At 45.5% G+C, this 22,770-nt stretch overlaps 1 protein-coding gene across 4 annotated transcripts in view; it reads right to left on the bottom strand.

The window, feature by feature from the left end:
- LOC141074249 (gastrula zinc finger protein XlCGF66.1-like) overlaps window positions 1–22,770 on the bottom strand; it is a 38,670-nt gene that overhangs the window by 13,413 nt on the left and 2,487 nt on the right. For 2 of the 4 annotated variants that reach the window (XM_073561864.1, XM_073561865.1), the window contains exons 2-3: window positions 7,082–7,524; window positions 1,710–1,801 (exon numbers count right to left, since the gene is read on the bottom strand). In XM_073561864.1, the coding sequence (XP_073417965.1) occupies window positions 1,710–1,787 (78 nt within the window). In that variant the 5' untranslated portion in view covers window positions 1,788–1,801; window positions 7,082–7,524. The remainder of the gene's footprint in view (window positions 1–1,709; window positions 1,802–7,081; window positions 7,525–22,770) is intronic. The other 2 variants (XM_073561866.1, XM_073561863.1) reach the window with 2 other exon arrangements.

Genomic DNA, 22,770 nt, shown 5'->3' with positions numbered 1-22,770 from the left:
GCACCCTACCTGGATTTTTGCTGAACGGGACTTCCCATAGCTTGCTTTTAAAAATGGCTTTCTTTTTGCCACTCTTTCATAAAGGCTAGATTTATGCTGATTAGGAGTAATAGTTGTCCTGTATAGGTGTTTTGTGGACAGATCCTCCCACCTAAGCAATGGATCTCTGTAACTCCTCCAGAGTAACCATAGGCATCTAGGCTGCTTCTCTAATTAGGGCTCTCCTTGCTTGGGTTTGAATTTAAGCAAATAGCCATGTATTGGTAGGTTTGAACTCGTGCCATACGCCTTCCATTTTTGGATGATGGATTGAACAATGCTCCGTGAGATGTTCAGAGCTTAGGCTATTTTTTTTTTTTAATATATCTTTTTATATAACCTAACTTTTTCTCCACAACTTTATCCCTGACCTGCCTGGTGTGGTCCTTGGTTTTCATGATGCGGTTTGATCCCTAATGTTCTAAAACAAACCTCTGAGGCCTTCACAGAACAGCTGTAGTGAGAATAAATCGCACACAGGTGGACTAAATTTACTAACTATGTTACAATTGGTGATGACAGAAAAAACTGACGGCACATCTAGAACTAATCTGAATAGGTGCATACCAAAAAACAGCTTACATATCAAAATAAGGAAATGGTTGCACTCAATTGCATTAAGGCATATCAAATATGAAATATATGAAGTATGAATAGCATAATGGCTTTTGTAATTTAGAAAAAACATATGAGATACCAACGTCAAGGTGATCTCATTCTAACTGCCTAGTGTGAACTAACCTCTGGCTAATAACATGGTAAAGCCTGTATTTATAGGAAGATAGGAACCAAAATGTGATTAGATGTAATTAAAATCACAGCTTGATGAAGAGGTTAGTTTAGCCAAATTTTGTGCTAAGTATCTCATATGTTTTTTCTAAATTACAAAAGCCATTATGCTATTCATACTTCATATATTTCATATTTGATATGCTTTAATGCAATTGAGTGCATCCATTTCCTTATCTTGATATGTTACAATTGGTAACACAGGACTTTATTTAGCAATATCTGAGACTACAAGGGGTTGAATACAAACGCACATCACAATTTTCAGATTTATATTTTTCAAAATAATTAAAACATGCATCATTTTCCATAACACTTTAAAAATACTTGCTACTTTGTGTTGGTATATCCCATAAAATCCTCCAAAATACATTTAAGTTTGTGGGTGTACTGTGAAAAATAAATGTGGAAAAGTTCACAGGGTATGAATACTTTTTCAAGGCATTGCATATGTCAATGAGGCTGTCAAGTTCAGGCCAGTAGATCTGTAGGCCGGTCGGGGTACATGGTCAGTGCACAACAGCTCCTTTCGGCTTTTTCATTTGAACAGAGCCTGCTGCAGAAATAACCCTTTTCAGATGAATGGGATAGATTTCTACAACAAAACTGACGCATGGCATGTCAATATTTCCTTACACTTCTTTCATATGGGTGTATTTGTAATTTGGATTATCACTAATTTATGATCCAGCCAATACATATTTTTTTCATTATCTCTGTTTCTTACAGACATAATGCTCATATGAAACACGCCATGCTGCTCATTATATCTAATGAGAAATAATGTAATTCCCAGGAGCCCTTACCTCTCCACTCATGTCTCGGATTTATTAATAGGCGTCAAAGTAATGGCATGGGAAATAATTCTCAAAATCCCTTACCTTTCCAGTCAATAGGCAGATGATCTGCAGGGTAAGATTTAAGATCCTTTCAGTTCTGTTCTTCCTTTCATTCTCCATCTTCAGGAATAATTCTGATCAGAGAGATAAAAAGTTAAAACATTTCAAGGGAATTTCCATTTTTACTGCTTTAGACTTCTTGCTCACTCTATTTAACAATAAGTACATTGTAACATCTGTGTCAGTTTCTGTTTTGGTTAAGGCCGCTTTCACACATCAGGTTTTCGCCGTCAGGTGCGATCTGGCTCTTTTGACAAAAACCGGATCCGGCGAAATGCAATGCCGGATCCGGTTTTCCCCCCATTGACTTGCATTTGCGCCGGATGGCCATGCGTTTCGTCCGGTTTTCGCCGGATCCGGCAATGTGTCGCAATCCGGCGTCTGGAAAAAACGGCAACTGTAACGTTTTTTGTCTCTGGCGAAAAAGCCGGACCCTCCGGATCCGGCGCTTCCGGCTTTTTCACACGATGAAAGTCTATGAGCGCCGCAATGCGCCGGATCCGTTTTTTGGGTCTGAGCATGCTCAGTAGCTCTGCCCACAGCACACATATATAAAAGCACGACAGTGGGACCCTCAGCCACACCCAACATGCCACCCAAGACAGGAACCAGGCGCAGGAGAAGGCAGGAGACCACTGCAGCACCATCAGCACCACCACCACCCCAAATGGAGCAGCAAAGGGAACATGCAGAACAACGCGAGGGGAGTCCAGCAGCAGATGAGAGACGGTAATTATCAAATCCCCCATTCCTCAATACTAGGGCCATGGAATATCAAGATATTCATTGGCCCTTTGTTTCTCTTTATTCAACAGCCGCCCAAGAGATGCAGCAGCAGCACTGGCAGCAGCACCACCCACAGCCATGGAGTCTGGCCAGCAACAGGGCACCACATCTTCTTCTGGGAGCCCTCCCTCGCATCGTCAGCGTTTGATAGTAAGTTTTTATTTCCAAAATCCATCATCTCTGTAATATATGTCTATTCATTGCCTTTTATTTCAAAACAGGAATCACAAGATGAAGAGGAGCTCCCAGAAGAAGAAGGAAGGGGTGGACAGACACCTGGAGTGGGCTCACAATTGGTAAGATTTTTTCATCAAACGCAGAAACACAACATCACACTACACACAACACATAGAAAACAATGTACCGCAGACATCACACAGCAAACAAATATGCCAACATCCAAACATAAATTTTTTTCTTTTCTTCTCTAGTCTTCCCAATCTGGTGCTCGGCCAAGAGGTCCTCGCAGTGCCTCCCAGGGTCGTCGGCGACAGCAACGCGGCGGTCACCAGCGTGTAAGTATAATATTTAAGTGAAATTTTGGTACACTTTTTATTTCATGTCTTAAAGTGTGGTGACTAATTTTGCTATTTTTCTCTTTTACTTTAACAGCCATCACAGCGTGCTCCCGACTCAGACGGTGAGGATGGAGGAATAGATGTGGACCACCTCATCGATCTCGTCAGAGAAAGGGAGCCGCTATGGAATATGGCTGACCGCCGCCATGCTGACCTGATCGTTACCCGACGGCTCTGGGAGGAAATCTGTTCGCTCCTTGTGGACCGCTGGGAGGACCTCGATGCTCGGGCCCAGATTAAAGAGCGTAAGTATATACAGTACCGGTTGCTTGATGTAAACCAGTGTTTCCCGAACTCCAGTCCTCGTAGTCCCCACGGATCATGTGTTCAGGATTTCTATTTACTATGGAAATCCTGAAAACATGACCCCTGGGGACCATGAGGACTGGAGTTTGGGAAACACTGATGTTGTATACTAACCACTTTGTCCTTTCTCGTTTCAGGGGACAGAATTGTGAAGCGGTGGCGGTCTGTGAGGCATCGTTTCAAGAAGGAGTTCAATAAAGAGATGCGGGCCCCGAGTGAATCTGGAGGACGCAGGAGCAAGTACAAGTACGCACGAGCCCTGTCGTTCCTCCGAGATACAATGGTCACCAGAAGGTAAATAATACACACCACATGTAAAAAAAAAAAAATGTTTAGATGTAAAAAAAATTTTTCAGCCAGGGCCATGCCATGTCACCATTTTAATTGTTTTTTTTTCTCTTTATTCCACAGCACGGTGAGCAGCACTCGGGAGCCTGCACGATTGGACCCTTCTGAGGTGATCCCTGAGGAGACCGGCACCGAGGGACACTTCGACCGCCCCGGTACATCTGCACCTTCCCACACATTACAGCCATCTGTCCCATCCACCAGAGCAGGAGCATCGTGGCCAACAACATTACATGAAGCTGCTGGTGAGGAGATCGCTTTCCCTTTACCCCACCCTTCTGCCCCTGCCACCTCTAGTACACCTGCGGGTACTGGGCGGCAGAGGGGTCAGGAAAAGACTTATGCGCCAGAGTTCTTGCATCTGAATGCATCTTTCCAGAACTGTCTAAAAGTCTTGTCAGAGCAAATCTCCGCAGGCTTTCAGCAGATCAACTCCAGCATTCTGGAGGTGAAGACACTTCTGCAAACCATGCATTCAGAAGCAAGATCTTCGCCAAACCACACCTTTTTCAGGTCTGTTGTGGAGCGCATGGAAACGCTCTCTCCTAGCCAGCAGATGCATGTAATGCATTCGTGCCACGGTGCTCTCCAGCACGTTACCTCCCAACCTCCTCCTCCCACCCCAGTAGTTCCTCCACCTGCACCCCCTCCAGCCACTTTCCATCCTCCCCCCTCCTATTACATACCAGCCACCTCCCCAGTACCAGACATCTCCCCACTTCCAGCAACCTGCCCCGTTCCAAACTCCTTCCCCGTATCAAACTCCTTCCCCATACAACTTTCCATCAACATCATCTGCTCCTACAGTCCCTGCCCAACCCTCCACTCCACCACCTCTTCTGCCTCCCACATGTCCACCCATTCTCTAGCTTTTTCCACACCTTCACCTCTAACTGTTCCTTCCCCACCACGATCCCAGTCCTCTCTCCACACTCCCAGTGTCGAAGTGTCCCGCAGCCCCTCCAGCAGTATTTCCACCCCACACTACACCAATTTATAATGTGTGTATTTTAATAAAAATGACCAGTTTTATGGTTTCAAACCTTTATTAAGTTTTTTTTAACTTTAAAAACAGTTTACAAAAAAAAAAAAAAATGTTAAATAAAAGTTAAATTATCGTTTACACTGGTTGTCTCTCATTTCTTTCTGCGGCAAAATATGTTTAAAAAAAAGGTTAAATACAGGGTATTTTAAAGGTAAAAAGGTATTCAAAACCAGGTATAACTGTGGGTAAATTTTAGCTTTTTGCCACAGTTGTGTTCCTAGTTGTGTTTGAAGCAAAGTATTTCACCTAAAAAGTTGTGTTTATTGTTGGTGATTTCCTAACAATGTACACAACTTTTGTTAAAAGGTGAAATACTTTGCATAAAACACAACCAGGTACACACCTGTGGCCTAAAGCTAAAAATAGAGACCATGACAAGATAGCCAACTTTGGTTGGCAAAGGTATATACTGTTGGTACAGAAGGTACACAAGTTTGGTTAAGGGCACAAATCTTTCACACTCTGTCATCCTGCCAGTGTACTCTGCCTTGAGGTGACAAAGTATAGTGCAAAATTGTCCCTCAGTACTGAAACCGTCACAGAACGTCTAGTGGTAATGTCACGGTAATCTTGCAAGGTGGTTTCTTCAGAGTTGTCCTCAATGGAAATGGGTTCCTTGCAGATAACAAAATTGTGGAGTACCACGCAAGCTTTGATCACCTCGTCCACAGTTTCTGTCTTGAGGTTGATCGCAGTCAATAGGACCCGCCATTTGGCTGTCAGAATACCAAAGGTACATTCAACCATTCTTCTTGCTCTTGTGAGGCGGTAATTAAAAATGCGTTTTGTTCTCGACAATCCTCTGCTACCGTACGGTTTCAAAAGGTGTTCTGACAGCTGGAAGGCTTCATCCCCTACACAGACAAATGGCATAGGTGGACCAGATGTTTGCGGCAGCGGTCTAGGGGGTGGGAACTGGAAGGTGTTTCCATACAGTTTACGCCCCATGGCAGACAGTTTGAAAACTTGAGAGTCATTGGAGCGGCCATAGGCCCCAATATCAACAGCAATAAATTTGTATTCCGCGTCAGCGAAGGCCATGAGGACAATTGAAAAATATTTCTTGTAACTGAAATATTCCGATCCCGATCCGGCTGGCTTTACAATGCGGATATGTTTCCCGTCCACAGCGCCCAAGCAGTTCGGAAACTGACATATCTGTAGAAACTTTTCAGAAATTTCAATCCACCTCTCTGTTGTGGGCTCTGGTAAAAACTCTTCAGCTAAGGAGTCCCACAGTGCACGGCATGTGTACTTCACTATTCCAGATATGGTGGAAATCCCGAGTCTGTACTGGAAATGCAGTGACGAAAGGGATTCTCCAGTTGCAAGAAATCTGTGGGGAATTAAAAAACAATCAATTAGTTTAAAATAACAGCATTACATACTAAAACTCAGCTATAACACTTGGAGATGCAAACTACCACCAACAAGATTGCAGTGAAAGTGTGCTCTGATGCGAGCATATCCAATAAATGTGGCTTACCTTAAAGTCACCATCAGACGCTCTGCGGGTGAAACAGAGAAGCGGCAATAGGTGTCCGATTTTCTTATGAGGTGTGCAATGCGCTCCACCAAGTAATCAAAATTCTCCATTTTCATCCGAACATATCCAAAAAATTTCTCCGGGTTTCGTCTAAGGTCCATGCAGAGTGTAGAATAGACCCCACGCGTCATTCTCTTGGCTGTGATGGGGTGGATCCACAAACGTCGTCTACGATGCCTGATGCGCTGCTGTCTCGCTCTCTCCTTCTCCAGAACAATCACCCTCAAACGATTCGCCTCCGCTGTAAAATCCGCCAAATTCTTCAAAATATTTCCAATTACAATATCCATCTTCGCCAGTCACTTGCTCTTCTCTCCAACCTGCACTTTCTCCTCTACAACCTGTCAAAGAAGGGCTGTAGGAACACGGTATAGTATTTCAGTAGCCAATCCCGTTCAGAAGGCCACAAGGGGCGTTTTTAAAAACCGGATCCGGCGTAATCCGTCGAAAAACGGATCGAAAAACGGATGAACCGGATGAGACGGATCCGGTTTTGGCTGTCATGCGCAAGACGGATCCGGCAGAAAACCAGACCCGTCACATCCGGTTTTACAAAACATTTGCCGGATCCGGCGCTCCGGCACGACGCCGGAACTCGCCTGACGGCGAAAACATGATGTGTGAAAGTAGCCTTAGCGACGCCACAACTTTGTTGTGGGTGATGCTTAAAGGGAACCTGTCAGCAAGATTGTGCACAGTAAACTACAGTGTCAGGTCTGCACCATTATACTGAATAAAATGATACCTTGGTTGATGAAATCCGTCTTGTGGTTGTTTAATCTTTATGTTCAGTTTTGAGATGACATGCTCGTGCTCCGGGATGGCCTGTGGGGGGGGCTCTGCTTACATATTCATCTATATGGCTTATGACAGGTCACTGATCCCCCAGTGACCTGCGCCCTATTTTACCTACTGAATATAATATTGTGGGGTTACAAAATAAAACTTCGATTTCATCAAAATGGTGGCAGCTGCGCATTTTCGGTAGCACAAGAATCAATCTTGTATTATTACTGGGACTTGTGGCTCTGGCCAGTCCAGAAGTAACGAGAGTTAATCATTTTGGGTTCCCATCAGCTGTCAGCACTGGGTCGGGCGACTACTATATAAACCCCAGTTCCCAAGGTCAGTGAATAGTTCAGCTATCCTGGTTTATAGTGCTGTGCTTACATAGAGCATGCCTGTGACCTAATGAAAAAAACAAAACAAAAACAAATCATTAGAAATAAAAAAAAAATGCAGCAAACTCACACAGCCCATGGCTCAGTTGCATTGACTATGGTTAAAGTTGATCAGTCTATAAAGAGTTTACTATACAAACTGTATATATTTGCAATTAAATTTCTTAGACCTGATGAATTTACTTTGAAAATCCCTTTTATAATGACTGTACAATCCTGATATTAAGCATTTTAGGGATACAACTATGGAATATTCAACAAGTGTGGCATTGAGTCAAAGGCTTTCCCTGTAGTCAATCCAGGCTGTGCTGAGGTTGATCTGCCTGGATTGACCGTCTTGGGTGACTGATCTATCCACAAGCAGTTGGTGCTTGGAGCCTCTGGTGTTCCAAAATGCCTTTTTGAGCTGGATTCATGTACTAGTTCATATGGTTCTGTAGCTTGGTGACTATGATGCCTGACAGGAGTTTCCATGTTGATGTAAGGCAGGTTATGGGTGGTAGTTGGATGGAATTGTTACATCATATAGCATCCTTCATGATCAGCACTTGGGATAGCCAAGCTGGGTGGTGGCCTGCCTCTAGCAGCTGGTTCATCTCTTTTGCCAGGAGTTCATACACAGCTGTTAATTTCTTTAGCAAGGCGTGGATCATGTCTGGGTCAGGTGCTGTGCAGCTCTTCATGTTCTTGACACGCTGTTGGATGTCTGCTTCTCTAATGGTGACTGGTTCTTGTTTTAGATTACAGTGCTTCAGTCTCAGATCTTGCAGCCACTTTGCGCTGGAGTGGCTTATGTTCTATCAGTATTGTTCAGTCTCTGCTACAGATGAAGTTGCTGCCGCTGCGCTCTTGCTTTGCAGTTGAGATATATATATATATCTCTCTATCACACGTATACACATTTATCCCAGTCCCTTCCAAGAGTCATAACCCTTATTTCCATTACATCCCTCCGGACAGCACCATGGAGGTAGTAATTCCTTGATCTATAGTGGAACAGGAACAGGGAGAGGTTAAAAGGCTCCTCGCTCCTCCAGTGTTTTTTCTGTCCCTACAGGGGATGGTAGTATGAGAGGATGCTCCTAGAGTGAAGATAGCCTGTGGACGTTTTATGGACTCTGGGATCGGGGGGGTCTCAGCCTTCCCTTCCTCCTGTCAAGCGGTCCGTGGCCGACACCTCTCTGGGTAAAGGTCCCTCAGCCATCAGTCGCGGTACCACACGGACTCAGGGGGTCTTGGCCTTCCCCGTCAAGCGGTCCGTGGCCGACACCTCTCAGAGAGGTCCCTCAGCCAACAGCCAGCCCGTGCATCGGCAGCAATGCATTAGTGACGTGATGCCGCATCCCTCCATGGTGGGCTCTCGGCATTACCAACTCCCCCCGTTTTTCTAGCGGGTGTGGAGCTAGCACAGGCAAATGCACGGTGGAATGTTGTGTTGATGGCCTAGGTCTATGGGCTGACACTAGCCTCATGCCTTTGTGCTGAAGTTGGGCGTAGAGCCTTTCATGCTGAGGTTTCATTTCACATATACGCAGCTAAGCTTTGGACCTCTAGGCTGTAGTAAGGCCATATGTCCGGGCTACATCTTATGATTTGACTTCAGTTAGTTGCATATCATGTCTGCACAGGGCCTTATGATTGGGCTTCTGAGTGACTTTTGTGAAGCATGTTTCCATTTTTCGGTTTAATAAACAAGTGTTTCATGTTTTTTGTATCTTAGGCCTGTTTCACACATCAGTTTTTTGAAATCCGCCAAAATCCGCCGTTGTGCAAAAAAAAACGGATCTGCCATTTTGCTTGACGGATCCGTTTTTTTCCCATTGAGTTGCATTACCGGTGGATCTTGACGGATGGCCATCCGTTCGAGCCGGTTTTTCGCGGATCCGCCAAAATTTTGGCATCCGCCGACATGCCTGAACGGACCATGCAACTTTTTTTCGGCGGCCGGATCCGCATTTGACATTGCACATGCCCGGAGGATTTGGCTCGCTCGGAAATTTAACCCTAAACTCTGGCCTGGCGGCGAAAAAATTCTCTCTCTCTCTCCTCCCCAGGCAGCGGTTCCTTTAAAATTCTTCCTTCGACGGATCCGTTAAAATAACGGTCCGGTGACAAACGTTGTCATCAGTCCAAGAACGGATCCGTTGGCCGCCATTTTAGCGGATTTTATCTGAAGCAAAAAACTGATGTGTGAAACAGGCCTTAACTACTCCATCCATAGGAGGACACGTGGTGTTAACGCAACACATTGTCTCCATGAAGACTGCCCTCCAGCTGTGGCTTATTAATTAGCGTCTTCAGGTGGGGTTACTCTGACAATTGAGATGTACTATTCAGTGTATGGCCATAGTCTGTCTGTGCCTCATGGTGCCTGTACATCATATTGCATCATAGTGCTTCATAGTGCACTATGATGCATAGAGGCAGTATGATGCACAGGGGCACTATGAAACAATATGATGCGGATGCACCCAAGTACTATGATGCACAGAGGTATTATGAAGCAATATGATGCATAGAGATGGGTGATTTTTGTGCGGAATCGCAAAGAATTGCTGCGATTCCGCACCCATAGGAATGCATGAGAATCGCTTACTTCCCGCATGTGGCTATGCCCACCATGCGGGAAGTTAAGCGTCTCATGTGCGGTTGGTACCCACGGTGTGGAGGAGAGGAGACTGTCCTCCAGGCCCTGGGTACCATCCCCCTGTAAAAAAAAGAATAAAAATAAAAAAATCGGGGTATATTTACCTTCCGACGTCCCGCGCTGCATTCCCGGCCTAAGCGTTCCCAGTAATGCCTTGCGGCAAGGTCCTGTAATGACGTGGTCTCGCGAGATCGCTATAGTAACGCGAGACCAACGTCATCACAGGTCTCGCAAGGCATTCCTGGGAACGCTGTGGCCCGGGATGGCAGCGCGGGACGTCGGAAGGTAAATATACCCCGATTTTTTATTATCATTTTTAACATTTTATCTTTTACTATTGATGCCGCATAGGCAGCCTCAATAGTAAAAACCTGGTCACACTTGTCAAACACTATGTTTGACGAGTGTGACCAACCTGTCACTTTCCAAGCGATGCTTCAAATCGCTTGGAAAGTACTTGAGAAAATCGCGGCAAAATCGCGAACAGAATCGCGGTGAAATCGCGCGGAAAAAACGCGCGATTTCTGGGAAGGAGTCCGGTTTTTAGTGTGCGTTTTAACACGCAACGTGGGCACATAGCCTTAGTCTAGGTGCTACCATCTCAACCACCTGTTTATAGATCTCACCCGGGAGTCCGTCCGCCCCCAGAGCCCTATTATTTGTCATAGGCCGGGGTCACACTGGCGAGGAATACGGCCGAGTGAGAGGCGCTAAAAGCACGCATTAGACACGGACCAATGATTCTCTATGGGGTCCCTCACACCAGCCGCATATTTCTCATCCGTATTCTACGCTCCGTGCCAATTGCAGCATGTTGCGATTGTCAGCGTACTACGGCCGTAGTACGCCAATGCAAGTCTATGGGTGCGCAAAAAATACGGATTACACACGGACCACACATGTGACTTGCGAGAAATACGCACCAGATGTCTTTTAGCAAAACCGGCAATTCAGTGCGCTATACAGTAAACTCACACTGACAGTTTTAATAAAGAAACGAAAGAATAGATATATACACATATATATATATATGTATTCTATATGCGCATTCTATGTGTCTATATCTATTCTTTGGTTTCTGTTAGAAACCCTGTCATAGGGCTCCATTATATGTCCATTTTGCAAGCCTGCGAGAAAATCGCGCCATACGGATTACATACGGATGCTGACATGCGCAAAATACGCGACCACACCTTGATTACGGATGACATACGGAGCACTGTTTAGGGGCAATTCATCCGCATTACGCATGTAAAATACTAACCGTATTTTGCGCCGGTTAGTGTGAGCCCGGCCATAGACATTATAGCTGTTTCAACCTCCTCCTGTGTTACAGGCTCTTCCAGTCTCCTCCTGTCACTTTCTGCAATCCTAGGGAGTCCCACGGCCCCAAGAAACCCTTCCATCTCTGCTGATGAGGCTCCCGACTCAGAAGAATATAGCTGCTCATAAAACCGTCTAAAATCTTCCAGTATAACCTCCGTATTCACCACCTCCGTTTTCAACTTGTACACAAATGAGGATTCCCTCTGTGCTGCCACCACTACTGTACTGATAGAAAATGCCCCACCCTCTCACCCTTATCGTAGAATTGTGCCTTCTGGAAAGCTCTTTTCCTCTCTACTCTCTTTATATATAGTTTGTTGAGTCCTTCCTGAGCTTCCTTGAGCCTCTTCTGACTCTACACTGAAGGATTAACTTTGAGTTCCCTTTCCGCCCTTTCTAAAGCCTTCTTCAGCACTACCTTCATTTAATGATACCATTTTAGTGCAGATACGATCTTTTGATCTCCTGTTAGCGATCGGGTTGTTTAAATACGTGTTTGATTTTTTTATTGTTTTATTTTGAATGGGGTGAAAGGGGAGCGATTTGAACTTTTATATATTTTTTAAAATTTTTGGCATGCTTCAATAATCTCCATGGGAGACTAGAAGCTGCCATAATCCGATCGGCTCTGCTACATACAGGCGATGATCAGATCACCTGTATGAAGCAGAACTGCTGACTTGCTATGAGCGCCGACCATCGGGCGGGACTCATAGAAATCCGGCAGTGACAACCATAGAAGACATCTGGTTGTCATGCCAACCCATTGGTGACCCGCGATCATGTGACGGGGTCAACAATGGGCGGATTTCCGGCGAGCTTGCTGGAAGCACGTGTTAAATGCTGCTGCCAAAGTTTGACAGCGGCATTTAGTGGGTTAACAGCAGCGGGGGGGGGGGGGATCGTGATTCCACCCGTGGGTGTTCCAGGCACACCGAAGCTGTTCAAAACAGCTGACATGTGCCGGGAAAGATGTGGGCTCACTACCGGAGCCCAAATCAAAGGTAGGAAGTCTGACATCAGCGTATTATGACACCCGGTGTCGGAAGGCCGTAAAAAAATATTTTTTACTTTATTTTAGTCCGTAGCTGAACCTGGGATTGCTTATACTGCACTACAGTATTGTAGTACCTAGTGAAAAAGACATTCTTCTATGAAGTCCATCCACAGGCTGGGCTTCATAAGGGGACCAAGAAGGGGGTCCTTCAGCATGCCCTTGAAAGCCTGGATCGTAGGGAGCAAGTGACCGTGTGCATCGGCACAGATGTCATTTACTGGAACTGGCAGAAACTGACAGCGGCATATAGGTGGTTTAACTACAGCAATCGTAGTATACTCTGGCCGCTGCAGTTACAGGCAGATGTCAGCTATAATGAAAGCTCAGATGAGCCTGCTCTATAGACTGGCAACCAACATAAGACGCATTATGTTTTATGTTGAGGAGACTGTGTCATGTTCAAAAAAGTACTAAAACAATACAAAGTTACTTGAACCATATGAACACCATAACTGCCAGTTTTTTGGTCTCCATATTTACCCCCAAAAATGCACTAAAAAGTGATCAAAAACATACCTTAAAATGTCAGCTCATGGTGCAAAAAAACAGAAAGAAAGAAAGAAAGAAAGAAAGAAAGAAAGAAAGAAAGAAAGAAAGAAAGAAAGAAAGAAAGAAAGAAAGAAAAACAAAAAAACAAAACTTTGAATCTCAGAATAAGGTGACAATTTTTTTTAATAAATCAAATTTAAGAATGTTTTTCACCACAAAAATATAAAATGTCCAGATCCCCAAGGTAAAAACAAGTTATTACTGTACTCAAAATATAACTGATTACTTATTGATTGGAGAGGGTCTAACTTCTGGGACCAGGACCAATTTGCAGATTGGGAAACTTGTATCCCCAGCAGTCCCACTGGGAATGAATGGAGTAGTAGTTAAGTATGTGCACTGACTGCCATTCTATTTCAGCAAAGGATGAAAGTTAGTTATTCCGATCCAAGTACAGGCAGTCGGTACAGTATGGTACGGTCAATCATGTAAAAATGTGCCTTACCACCTGACTGGTTTCCATTTATCTCCATCCTTCCCTGGCTGGCTCAATGAAGACAGAGCTGTCAGTCAAAGAAAAGGGGGTGGAGAAAGATGGGAAACAAGCAGGTGGGAAGGTGTAGTTAAATGATCGGCTCCACTGTGAAGCACCGTGCGGCGGGACTTAGTTTGAACAGTCATTCTGTGCTGACAATGTCTCTTTAAGGCCAGGATCACACACGGCCGAGTCTCACATCTTAATACCTGGCACTCAGTTCTGAGTGTGGGGCTGCATAGCAATACATGGAACCGCACATTCTGCTCCTGAGTGCCGGCGGCAGTGCCGGGTATTAACATGCGAGACTAGGCATGTGATGTGTGATCCCAGCCTAAGGCTGTGTGCACACGTCCGGAATTTCCGCGGATTTTTTACATTTTTGCCGCGTTTTTTGCCCACAAAAACACATAAATAAGCAGCCCACTGAATTCAATGGCATTCCGCACATGCTGTGCTAATGCTGCGGATTTTTCCGCGGCAAAATCGCATCACGGAAAAATACGAAGCATGCCCATTCTTTGTGCGGAATCGCGGGAATTCCGCACACATAGGAATGCATTGTTCCGCTTACTTTCCGCATGCAGCTATGCTCACCATGCGCAAAGTAAGCGGAAAATGTGCGGACGGTACCCAGGGCCTGGAGGAGAGGAGATTCTCCTCCAGGCTCTGGGTTCCATATTTTAGAAAAAAAAAAAGTTCAAGCTTCCAGGACAACAACTTTTTATTCCAAAATATAGATATAAAATTCCATATACAGCTTTCTCCCCATCTGCAAATCGATGTGTGTGGGGCACTGAATCAGCTACGCGTTTCGATCCTTAGTGGATCTTTTTCACAGCTGAAAAATTAGTGACATGACGCAAGTGTTATATTTTTCAAGGACCAACAGAAATGACAACTGCAGTCACATGATTAAATTGACAGGTCCTGCACGCATTTGTCTACATAATGCAAGATTGCGTTATACTAATTTATTAAAATACAAAACAGAAACAAATTTAACATATATTAAAATACAGAAATAATTAATACTACACGATTTTGTTTCTTTTGTTTAAACCGCTGAGATATCTAGAGCCTAAATATAAGATCCAGAATGCTTCTCTTGTGAGAAGCCTTTTTTTTCCCCCCATCTCCTCCACGTTTGGAGCTTTTAACACATTCTATTCCAACAATTGACATAGATTCTAAATTACCATTATGTTGTGTCAGGAAATGTTTAGAGGCCATGGATATATTGCGCATATTTGTATTATTGTTTTCCACGTCCCTGATATGCTCTAAAATATGAGTTTTTAACTTTCTTGTTGTGCAACCTATATATGACAAATTGCATTTATCGCAATATATTTTATATACCACCTTTTCAGTATTGCAGTTAATAAACTGTTTAATGCTAAATGTTTGAGTATCGTCTGAATTATAGAACTTATTTGTTTTATGTGCATATTTGCACTTTTCTGAACAACACTTGAAAAAACCTGTGGTTTTCAACTAGTTATTTATAACAGGTGCTGATGAGAAAAAACTCAGAGAATCCAAATCCCCAATAGTTGGAGCACGTCTAGCAATGAAATTAGTACCCGATTCTAAAATGTTTGACAAAACGTCATCCTCGTACAGAACTGGTAGATTTTTTTAAATTTGTTTATTTTATTTTATCAAATTGAAGGCTATATTACAGACTAAGAAAGGTTTTTCTTATTTATATGACTTTTAGTTTCATGATTTTCTTTTGGTACTGATAAGTCTGGTCTGTCCTTTTTCTCTGCAATCCTCTCCGCTCTTTCCAACATCCAGTTTGGATAACCGCGTTTTTTCAGTTTTTTATGCAATTCAGCAAATTCTTTATTTTTAGTTTGATTATCCGTGCAGTTTCTTTTTAATCTTATATGTTCACCTGTGGGAATAGACCTGATTACATGTTTAGAATGTCCACTGCGTGCATGCAATATTGTGTTCCCTGAAATAGGTTTGCAAGTACGTATTGGACATAATATTTTGTCCTTCAATTCCCCATAGTTCTAGATCTAAAAAAGATATGAGCTTTATCCGTTTTTGTAGGTAAATTTTATGTTGTATGTATTAGAATTGAGATATTCCACGAAAACTGGTATGGCAGACACATCCCCCTCCCAAATGATCAGGGTATCATCATTGAATCTACCATACCAGTTAATGCTCTGCACAAATGGATTTTCCACCGAATATATAAATTGTTTTTCCCAATACGCCATTGTTAAATTGTCGAGCGATGGCGAGTATTTCGCTCCCATAGGGACTCCTGATTTCTGCAAATAAATTGTACCATCGAATGAAAAAAAATTGTGTTTCAAAAGAAAATAAACCACCTGTAACAAAAAATTAATTAGATCTTCCGAATAATTACTCAAATGGCTAGAGAACACTTTAACGCTTCCATGGCTAAACTGTGCAGAATACAACGATATAACATCACAACTCAGCCACATGTAATTATCATGCCACTTTTTTTACAAAAAAGTAGCCAGAATATCTTTGGAATCTTTAAGGTAACCTGGTAAATCCCGTATTAAAGGTTGGAGCAGAGAATCTGCCCATTCACAAAGATGCTCATTTGATGAGCCAATTCCTGACACGATTGGTCTCATTGGGGGAATTTTTTTCAGCTTTGTGGATTTTTGGCAGACCATAAGATGTTCCAGCTACTTTTTCGAAAAAAATGTGGCATGATAAAAGTCATTGCCCTTAAAGCTGGAACTTTTTTTTTTTTTTTCTACAATCAACTGTCGTTTGGATCCAGACGAGGTTCCGTGCTCCGGCTGTGGTTGGTGAGCTGGCTAGGGCTTTTTTTTTTTCAGCTCGCTTTTTATGTGTGTGTTTATTCATCTGGGTTCCATATCCCTGTAAAAAAAAAAAAAAAAATTAAAATAAAAAATCATGTTTTTCTCACCTTCTGGCGTCCCCCGCGCATCCCCAGGCCTCAGCGATGCTCCCGCAAAACTTCTGTTCCCAGTGATGCCTTGCAACAACGACCTTTGATGAAGTCGCGGTATCGTGAGACCACTACGTCATCAAAGGTCATTGTCGCAAGGCATATCTGGGAACGGGACTTGCCGGGAGCATCGCGAGGATCGGGAACGCTGCGCGGGACCCCGGAAGGTGAGAAAAACACGATTTTTTATTTTTTTTAACTTTATATCTTTTTACTATTGATGCCGCATAGGCAGCCTCAATAGTAAAAAGTTGGTCACACTAGTCAAACACTATGTTTGACGAGTGTGACAAACCTGTCAGTTTTCCAAGCAATGCTACAGATCGCTTGGAAAATGCTAGTATTCTGCAAGCTAATTATGGTTGGAAAACGCTAGTTTATCTCGGGAAATACACAGGCATTACACATGCGTATTTCCCGTGGCAGGGACATAGCATAAAGGGGTTGTTCAGTCCTACCTGACTGCAGCCTCCTGAAATATGACAGGGTGAAGTGATCTCACCGGCAATACCGGGGGCGCGGCAGCACCGGTTCAGTCGCTGCCATGACTGATACTGGCTTTACATTCTCAGAGTGGTGACTGAACCGACGCCGTCCTCACTCCTATGACTGAATACCGAATGCTGGCGGCGAGAATGAGGATCATTTTCTCCACTGCTGCGTTCAGCTGCATGCGGTCGCTGGACAGCATCATAATGCTGTCAACCTGCATATATGTGTAGAATCTGCAGGTTAACAGCTTTATTTCTGGTGACAGGCGCCCTTCAAAATACAAAAGAAGTACAGTAAGGAATGAGGAAGTGGACATGCTGCTGATGATACACGCAGAGTTCAATGTCAAATGATGACATTCAATGGTTAAAGGGTTTTTTTTCTGGTGCATTTCCATGCACCCCTTCCCACCCAAAAAAGGGTATACGGTTCATGGTTTCTTCTTTTTCTTGTCCTCCTCCACCTTCTCAACAGGGTCATAATGAGGCCCTCACTCGTAATTTTTTAGAGGATGTGTATGAGGGATAGAGATGTAGATATATATACACACACACACTCATATACTCCCCCACCGGGGTATATATCTTTCAGCACTTGCACTTAAAGGGGTTGTCCACTACCAGAAAAACACGTTCTTGATCCAAATGTTTGGCCCCTTTTAAATAAAGTTTATACTTGCCTCCCTAGCTGGCGCCGTTTCGCCACTCATGGTCTCAGGGCTCTGGTGCTGTTATGACACTTGACGCCCAATCAGCACCGACGTCACTGTCCTCGCCTTTGGACAAATCAAAGATGAAGAGGAAGTCCTGGCTGCAGTTGATCTCAGACTTCCTTTTCCTGCTCAATTTGAGAGGAGGTGAGGACAGTGACACAGCACGGGAGCCCTTGGAAAGAAGGAGGCTGACACCACGGAAACGGCCTAGCACGGGAGGGGAGTAAAGGCTTTATTATTTTATGGGGGCTGTGATGGTGTGATATGTTATGTGGATGTCTTTTTTTGTATATTCCTATTTTTAACAATTCCAGATATTTTCATAGTGTTTTTCTTATTACATTGTAAGTCTACAGCCTCACTGTATCTGTCTCTTGATGACCCCCTGTAGTGCATTAATCCCTAAGGCCTTTTGTTCTCCTCTGGGAGGTAACTTGTTTGACTACCCCTGGACAAGGAAGGGGTTGGGGGAAAGAACAGCAGCTGGACAACAAGTCAGTTCCGGTAGAGACAAGATGGTGAAAAGGCTGCATTTTCAGAGAGAAGGATCCATTATTATCCTCTGGTGCTAGAGTGTTTTGGAATCTCGTTTCCCTGGACATTTTATCCTGATACTGGACTGCATTCTTATTCTGGACTATCTTATCCTTTGTGTGGTGGACTGAATATGGACCTTTTCGTATTTTTGCCTGAATAAAGGTCTTGGAATTGTTCACTCTTTGCTCGCTCTGTTGATTGTGTGATACCAGAGAAGGACCCCGTGACAACTGGTGGCAGCAGTGGGATCAACAGAGCATCACCCAATGGAGAACCACCCACAGAGTGAGTACAGAAATTGGACTGTATGCAGTTTACAGGAGAGAGCCAGAGACCTGGGCCTGAACTACCAGGGACTGACTAAAGAGGCCTTAATTGAGCTACTGGTGGACGCTAGCCCGGCCACCTCCTCCCAGATGTCTGAAGGACGAGCACTGGAGACAGGGATCCCCATCCAGAAAAGCCAGTGGTTGGTGTGGTATGAAGAAGAGATGGTGGTTCTGGGCCCCGGCGTCTCTCAGGAGTACAAGGAGGAGGCTGCCCGCCGGGCACAGCGGAGACAGGAAGCAATGGAGCTTGAAAAAGGGAGTTACGCAATGTGGAGTGTAACCCCAACAATCCGGGAGCCTGTACGGATCACCTGGACAGAGTTTAAGCCGTTTGATGAGGCTTCTGGAGATGTGGAGGGGTTCTTCAAAGGCTTTGAGCAGCAGTGTGCTGAGATGGAGGTGCCCCACTCTAGCTGGATGCGTTTGTTAGTGGGGCTCCTGAACGGAAGCATGGCAGAGGCTTACCGAACCATTGATGAACTGCGGAATCGGGATTATAACATTGTAAAGCGGACTATCCTGGATTACCATGCTATCACCCCAGACTCACATAGGGCCAAGTTCCGAGACCTCCCATGCACCACGGGGGGATCATTTAGGATGTATGCACATAAGATGTCCGAGGCATGTCGGAGATGGCTGGAAGCAGAAAACGCCTTTACTGTGGAAGATGTTATACAGGCGTTCCTTATAGAACAATTTCTTGCCAAGTGCCCTGCAGAGGTACGGGAATGGGTCCGGGAGCGCACGCCGTGTACCGTGGATAGAGCTGCAGCCCTGGCCGATGAAGCCCTTACTATCCGGCCGCAATGGAGTAGGCTTCTGGACAATGAACCACGGCCTGCTCCCGCGCCCCGTCCCCCTCCAATTATATCTGCCCTTCCACCTAGTCGCAAGCCGATGACAATCACACCTCACAATCCTAGGCCCCAACAGTTCCGACCACGACCTGGGGGTATCACAGAGAGGAGGTGTTATGGGTGTGGGCAACCTGGACATTTGCAGTCTGGCTGTCCCTCCAGGATTCGGAGGGAGCCCCACGCAGCCCCACCTCGTCCAGTGCATCTTGTACATTCCACCACACCTGAGGAAGAGCTACCACCACCCCCACCAGAGTGGACCACCGACTACGGCACCATAGATACCCCTCCTGCAGTGTACGGACTCCGGGCTCTGTCCTTTAGCTACTCAGAGCAACGGCAACGCCACCTGCAGGATGTCTTTATTGATGGGTACAAAGTGTCAGGATTTAGAGACACGGGGGCATTCTTGACTATCGCTGACCCCCGTGTGGTTCGACCCGAGGCAATTTACCAGGGTCCGGGAATTCCCATTGTCCTGGCGGGCGGTGCCCGCAAATATATACAGCGAGCTTCTGTGCGTTTGGATTATGGTTGTGGAGAAAAACTGTGTTGGATTGGAGTTATGGGATGACTTCCTGCAGATATCCTCCTTGGGAACGACATTGGGGAGTTACAGTGCCAATTTGTGGGAGCAGTCACCCGACTACAGGCCCTTCAAGCACTACGTCATCCGGACCCCACCGGGGAGCAACCACCACGAACCGCATCAGAGTCGGTAAGCAATACTTTCGCTGCTACTACATTGGGAGAGTCTTGGGACAGAGAGGAGTTTAGGAGAGAAATAGAGGGTGACACTACCTTAGCAGCCCTCAGGCGAAAGGCAGAAACTGGGCACATGGGAGATAATGGGGATTGCTTCACTCGAGAAAACGGACTGTATTATCGTGTAACAAAGGGCAGTGACCAGGGCAACCCTAACGCAACGACCAGGCAACGCATTGTCCCTCAGAAGTACAGGGCACAGCTACTTCAACTGGCCCATGACATCCCCTTGGCTGGGCATCAAGGGAGAAAAAGGACTGAAAAGAGACTCACCCAAAGTTTTTACTGGCCGGGCGTCTCGCAGTCGGTAGCCCATTATTGCCGCACCTGCGATGTGTGCCAGCGAATGCGGCATCCAGGAGCTCGACATAAGGTACCCCTGCAATCCCTGCCCATAATTGAGGAACCATTTCAACGTGTAGCCGTCGACATCATAGGTCCTCTGGCCCACCCCAGCAGGTCAGGGAAAAAATATATCCTGACCGTCGTGGATTATGCCACTAGGTATCCTGAAGCTGTGGCCCTGTCCAGTATTACAGCAGTAAAAGGTAGCCGAGGCCCTTGTTACCATCTTTACCCGGGTAGGGTTTCCTAGTGAAATATTGTCGGATCAAGGCACTCAGTTCATGTCAGATCTGGTCCAGTCCCTATGGCATACCTGTGGTGTTCGAGCCATTCGCACCACCCCATACCACCCGCAGACCAACGGACTATGTGAACGCTTTAATGGAACCCTAAAAAATATGCTCAGGGCTTTTGTTGACGTTGAAAAAGACTGGGAAAAGTACCTGCCACATCTCCTCTTCGCCTATCGGGAGGTTCCCCAAGAGTCCACAGGATTCTCTCCCTTCGAACTACTGTTTAGCCGGAAGGTCCGTGGGCCTCTCACTCTTCTGAAAGAACATTTGGAGGGAGACATCTCAGATACCGGAATGCCCATCGTTCCCTATGTTCTAGAGCTCAGAGACCGTCTCACCCAGCTAGCTAACTTCGCTAAAGAGCATCAGCGAATGGCCCAGTCCAGACAAAAAACCTGGTATGACCGTAATGCCAGGAACCGGGAATTTATGGAAGGACAGCAAGTGCTCATGATTACTGCTTCCCCTGCCAACAAGCTTTAACCAGTGTGGGAAGGCCCTTATCAGGTTGTCAAGAAAATTAATGACACTATGTTATTGCCCTGGACTCTAGTGGTCGACGACAGAAAACCGTCCACATTAACATGCTGAAAGACTACCATGACCGATCTCTGCCTGTTCTAGCTGTCTGCCACCCCCCTATTGATACCGCCGACGACGAGTATCTCCCAGATCTCCTCCAGGTTGCCCAAGCGGGAGGATCACTGGAACAAGTGCCCCTGGGCTCCCATTTATCGGATATACAAAAGGACGATATTGTCGCCGTACTAAGGCCTAGGGCTGCTGCTTTCTCCTCAAAGCCGGGGAAGACTACTCTCACCAGTCACCATGTGGAAACCCCCGGACAACGCCCCATCCAGCAGGCTGCCTACCGGGTTCCAGAGGCTGTTCAAGGCATGATAAAGAACGAACTAGAGGAGATGAAACAACTGGGAGTTATTCAGCCATCTCACAGTTCTTGGGCCTCTCCTGTCGTCCTGGTCCCCAAGAAGGATGGTACAACACGATTCTGCGTTGATTACAGATGACTAAATGATGCCACCAAGAGTGATGCTTATCTCATGCCCAGGATTGATGATCTATTGGATCGTCTGGCCAGTGCCCAATTTGTGACTACGTTAGACTTGAGCAAGGGGTACTGGCAGATACCCCTAACGGAGGACGCTCGGGAGCGCTCAGCCTTCATTACTCCATTTGGGCTTTATGAGTTCCTGGGAATGCCCTTTGGGATGAAAACTGCCCCCGCTACTTTCCAGAGACTGGTGGATCGACTGTTACAACAATGTCAGGACTTTGCCTGTGCTTACTTAGACGACATCGCCATTTTTAGCACAACCTGGGAGGAACATCTTAAACACTTGGGCATAGTGCTGGACTGTATCCTTACTGCAGGACTGACCATTCGCCCTGATAAGTGCCAAATAGGGATGGCTGAGGTGCAGTACCTCGGGCATGGAGTAGGGGGTGGGACACTAAGGCCAGAGCCTGCCAAGGTGGAAGCCATTAGCAACTGGTGTAGACCCCAGACTAAAAAGCAGGTACTTGCGTTTTTAGGAACTGCTGGTTACTATCGCAAATTTGTTTCTAACTTCAGCACCTTGGCCAAGCCCCTAACCGACCTGACCCGCAAGAACATGCCTAGGAATGTGACATGGACGACGGCATGCGAGGATGCCTTTTCAGCGTTAAAGACTGCCCTCGTCACTGCTCCTGTCTTGGCTGCCCCGGATTATAAACACAGGTTCCTCGTGCAGACAGATGCATCCACCTTTGGGATTGGAGCAGTACTTAGCCAAGTGAACGCCGCCGGAGAACATCCTGTTGCTTTTGCTAGTCGGAAACTACTGGATCGGGAAGTTGCCTATGCCACTATTGAAAAGGAGTGCCTT

Source organism: Dendrobates tinctorius, unplaced genomic scaffold (assembly GCF_039654945.1).
Source record: "Dendrobates tinctorius isolate UK_male_01 unplaced genomic scaffold, ASM3965494v1 ptg000331l, whole genome shotgun sequence".
NCBI lineage: Eukaryota > Metazoa > Chordata > Amphibia > Anura > Dendrobatidae > Dendrobates > Dendrobates tinctorius.
Note: the sequence above shows the minus strand (reverse complement) of the source record. Positions and strands in the feature narration are given on the sequence as shown.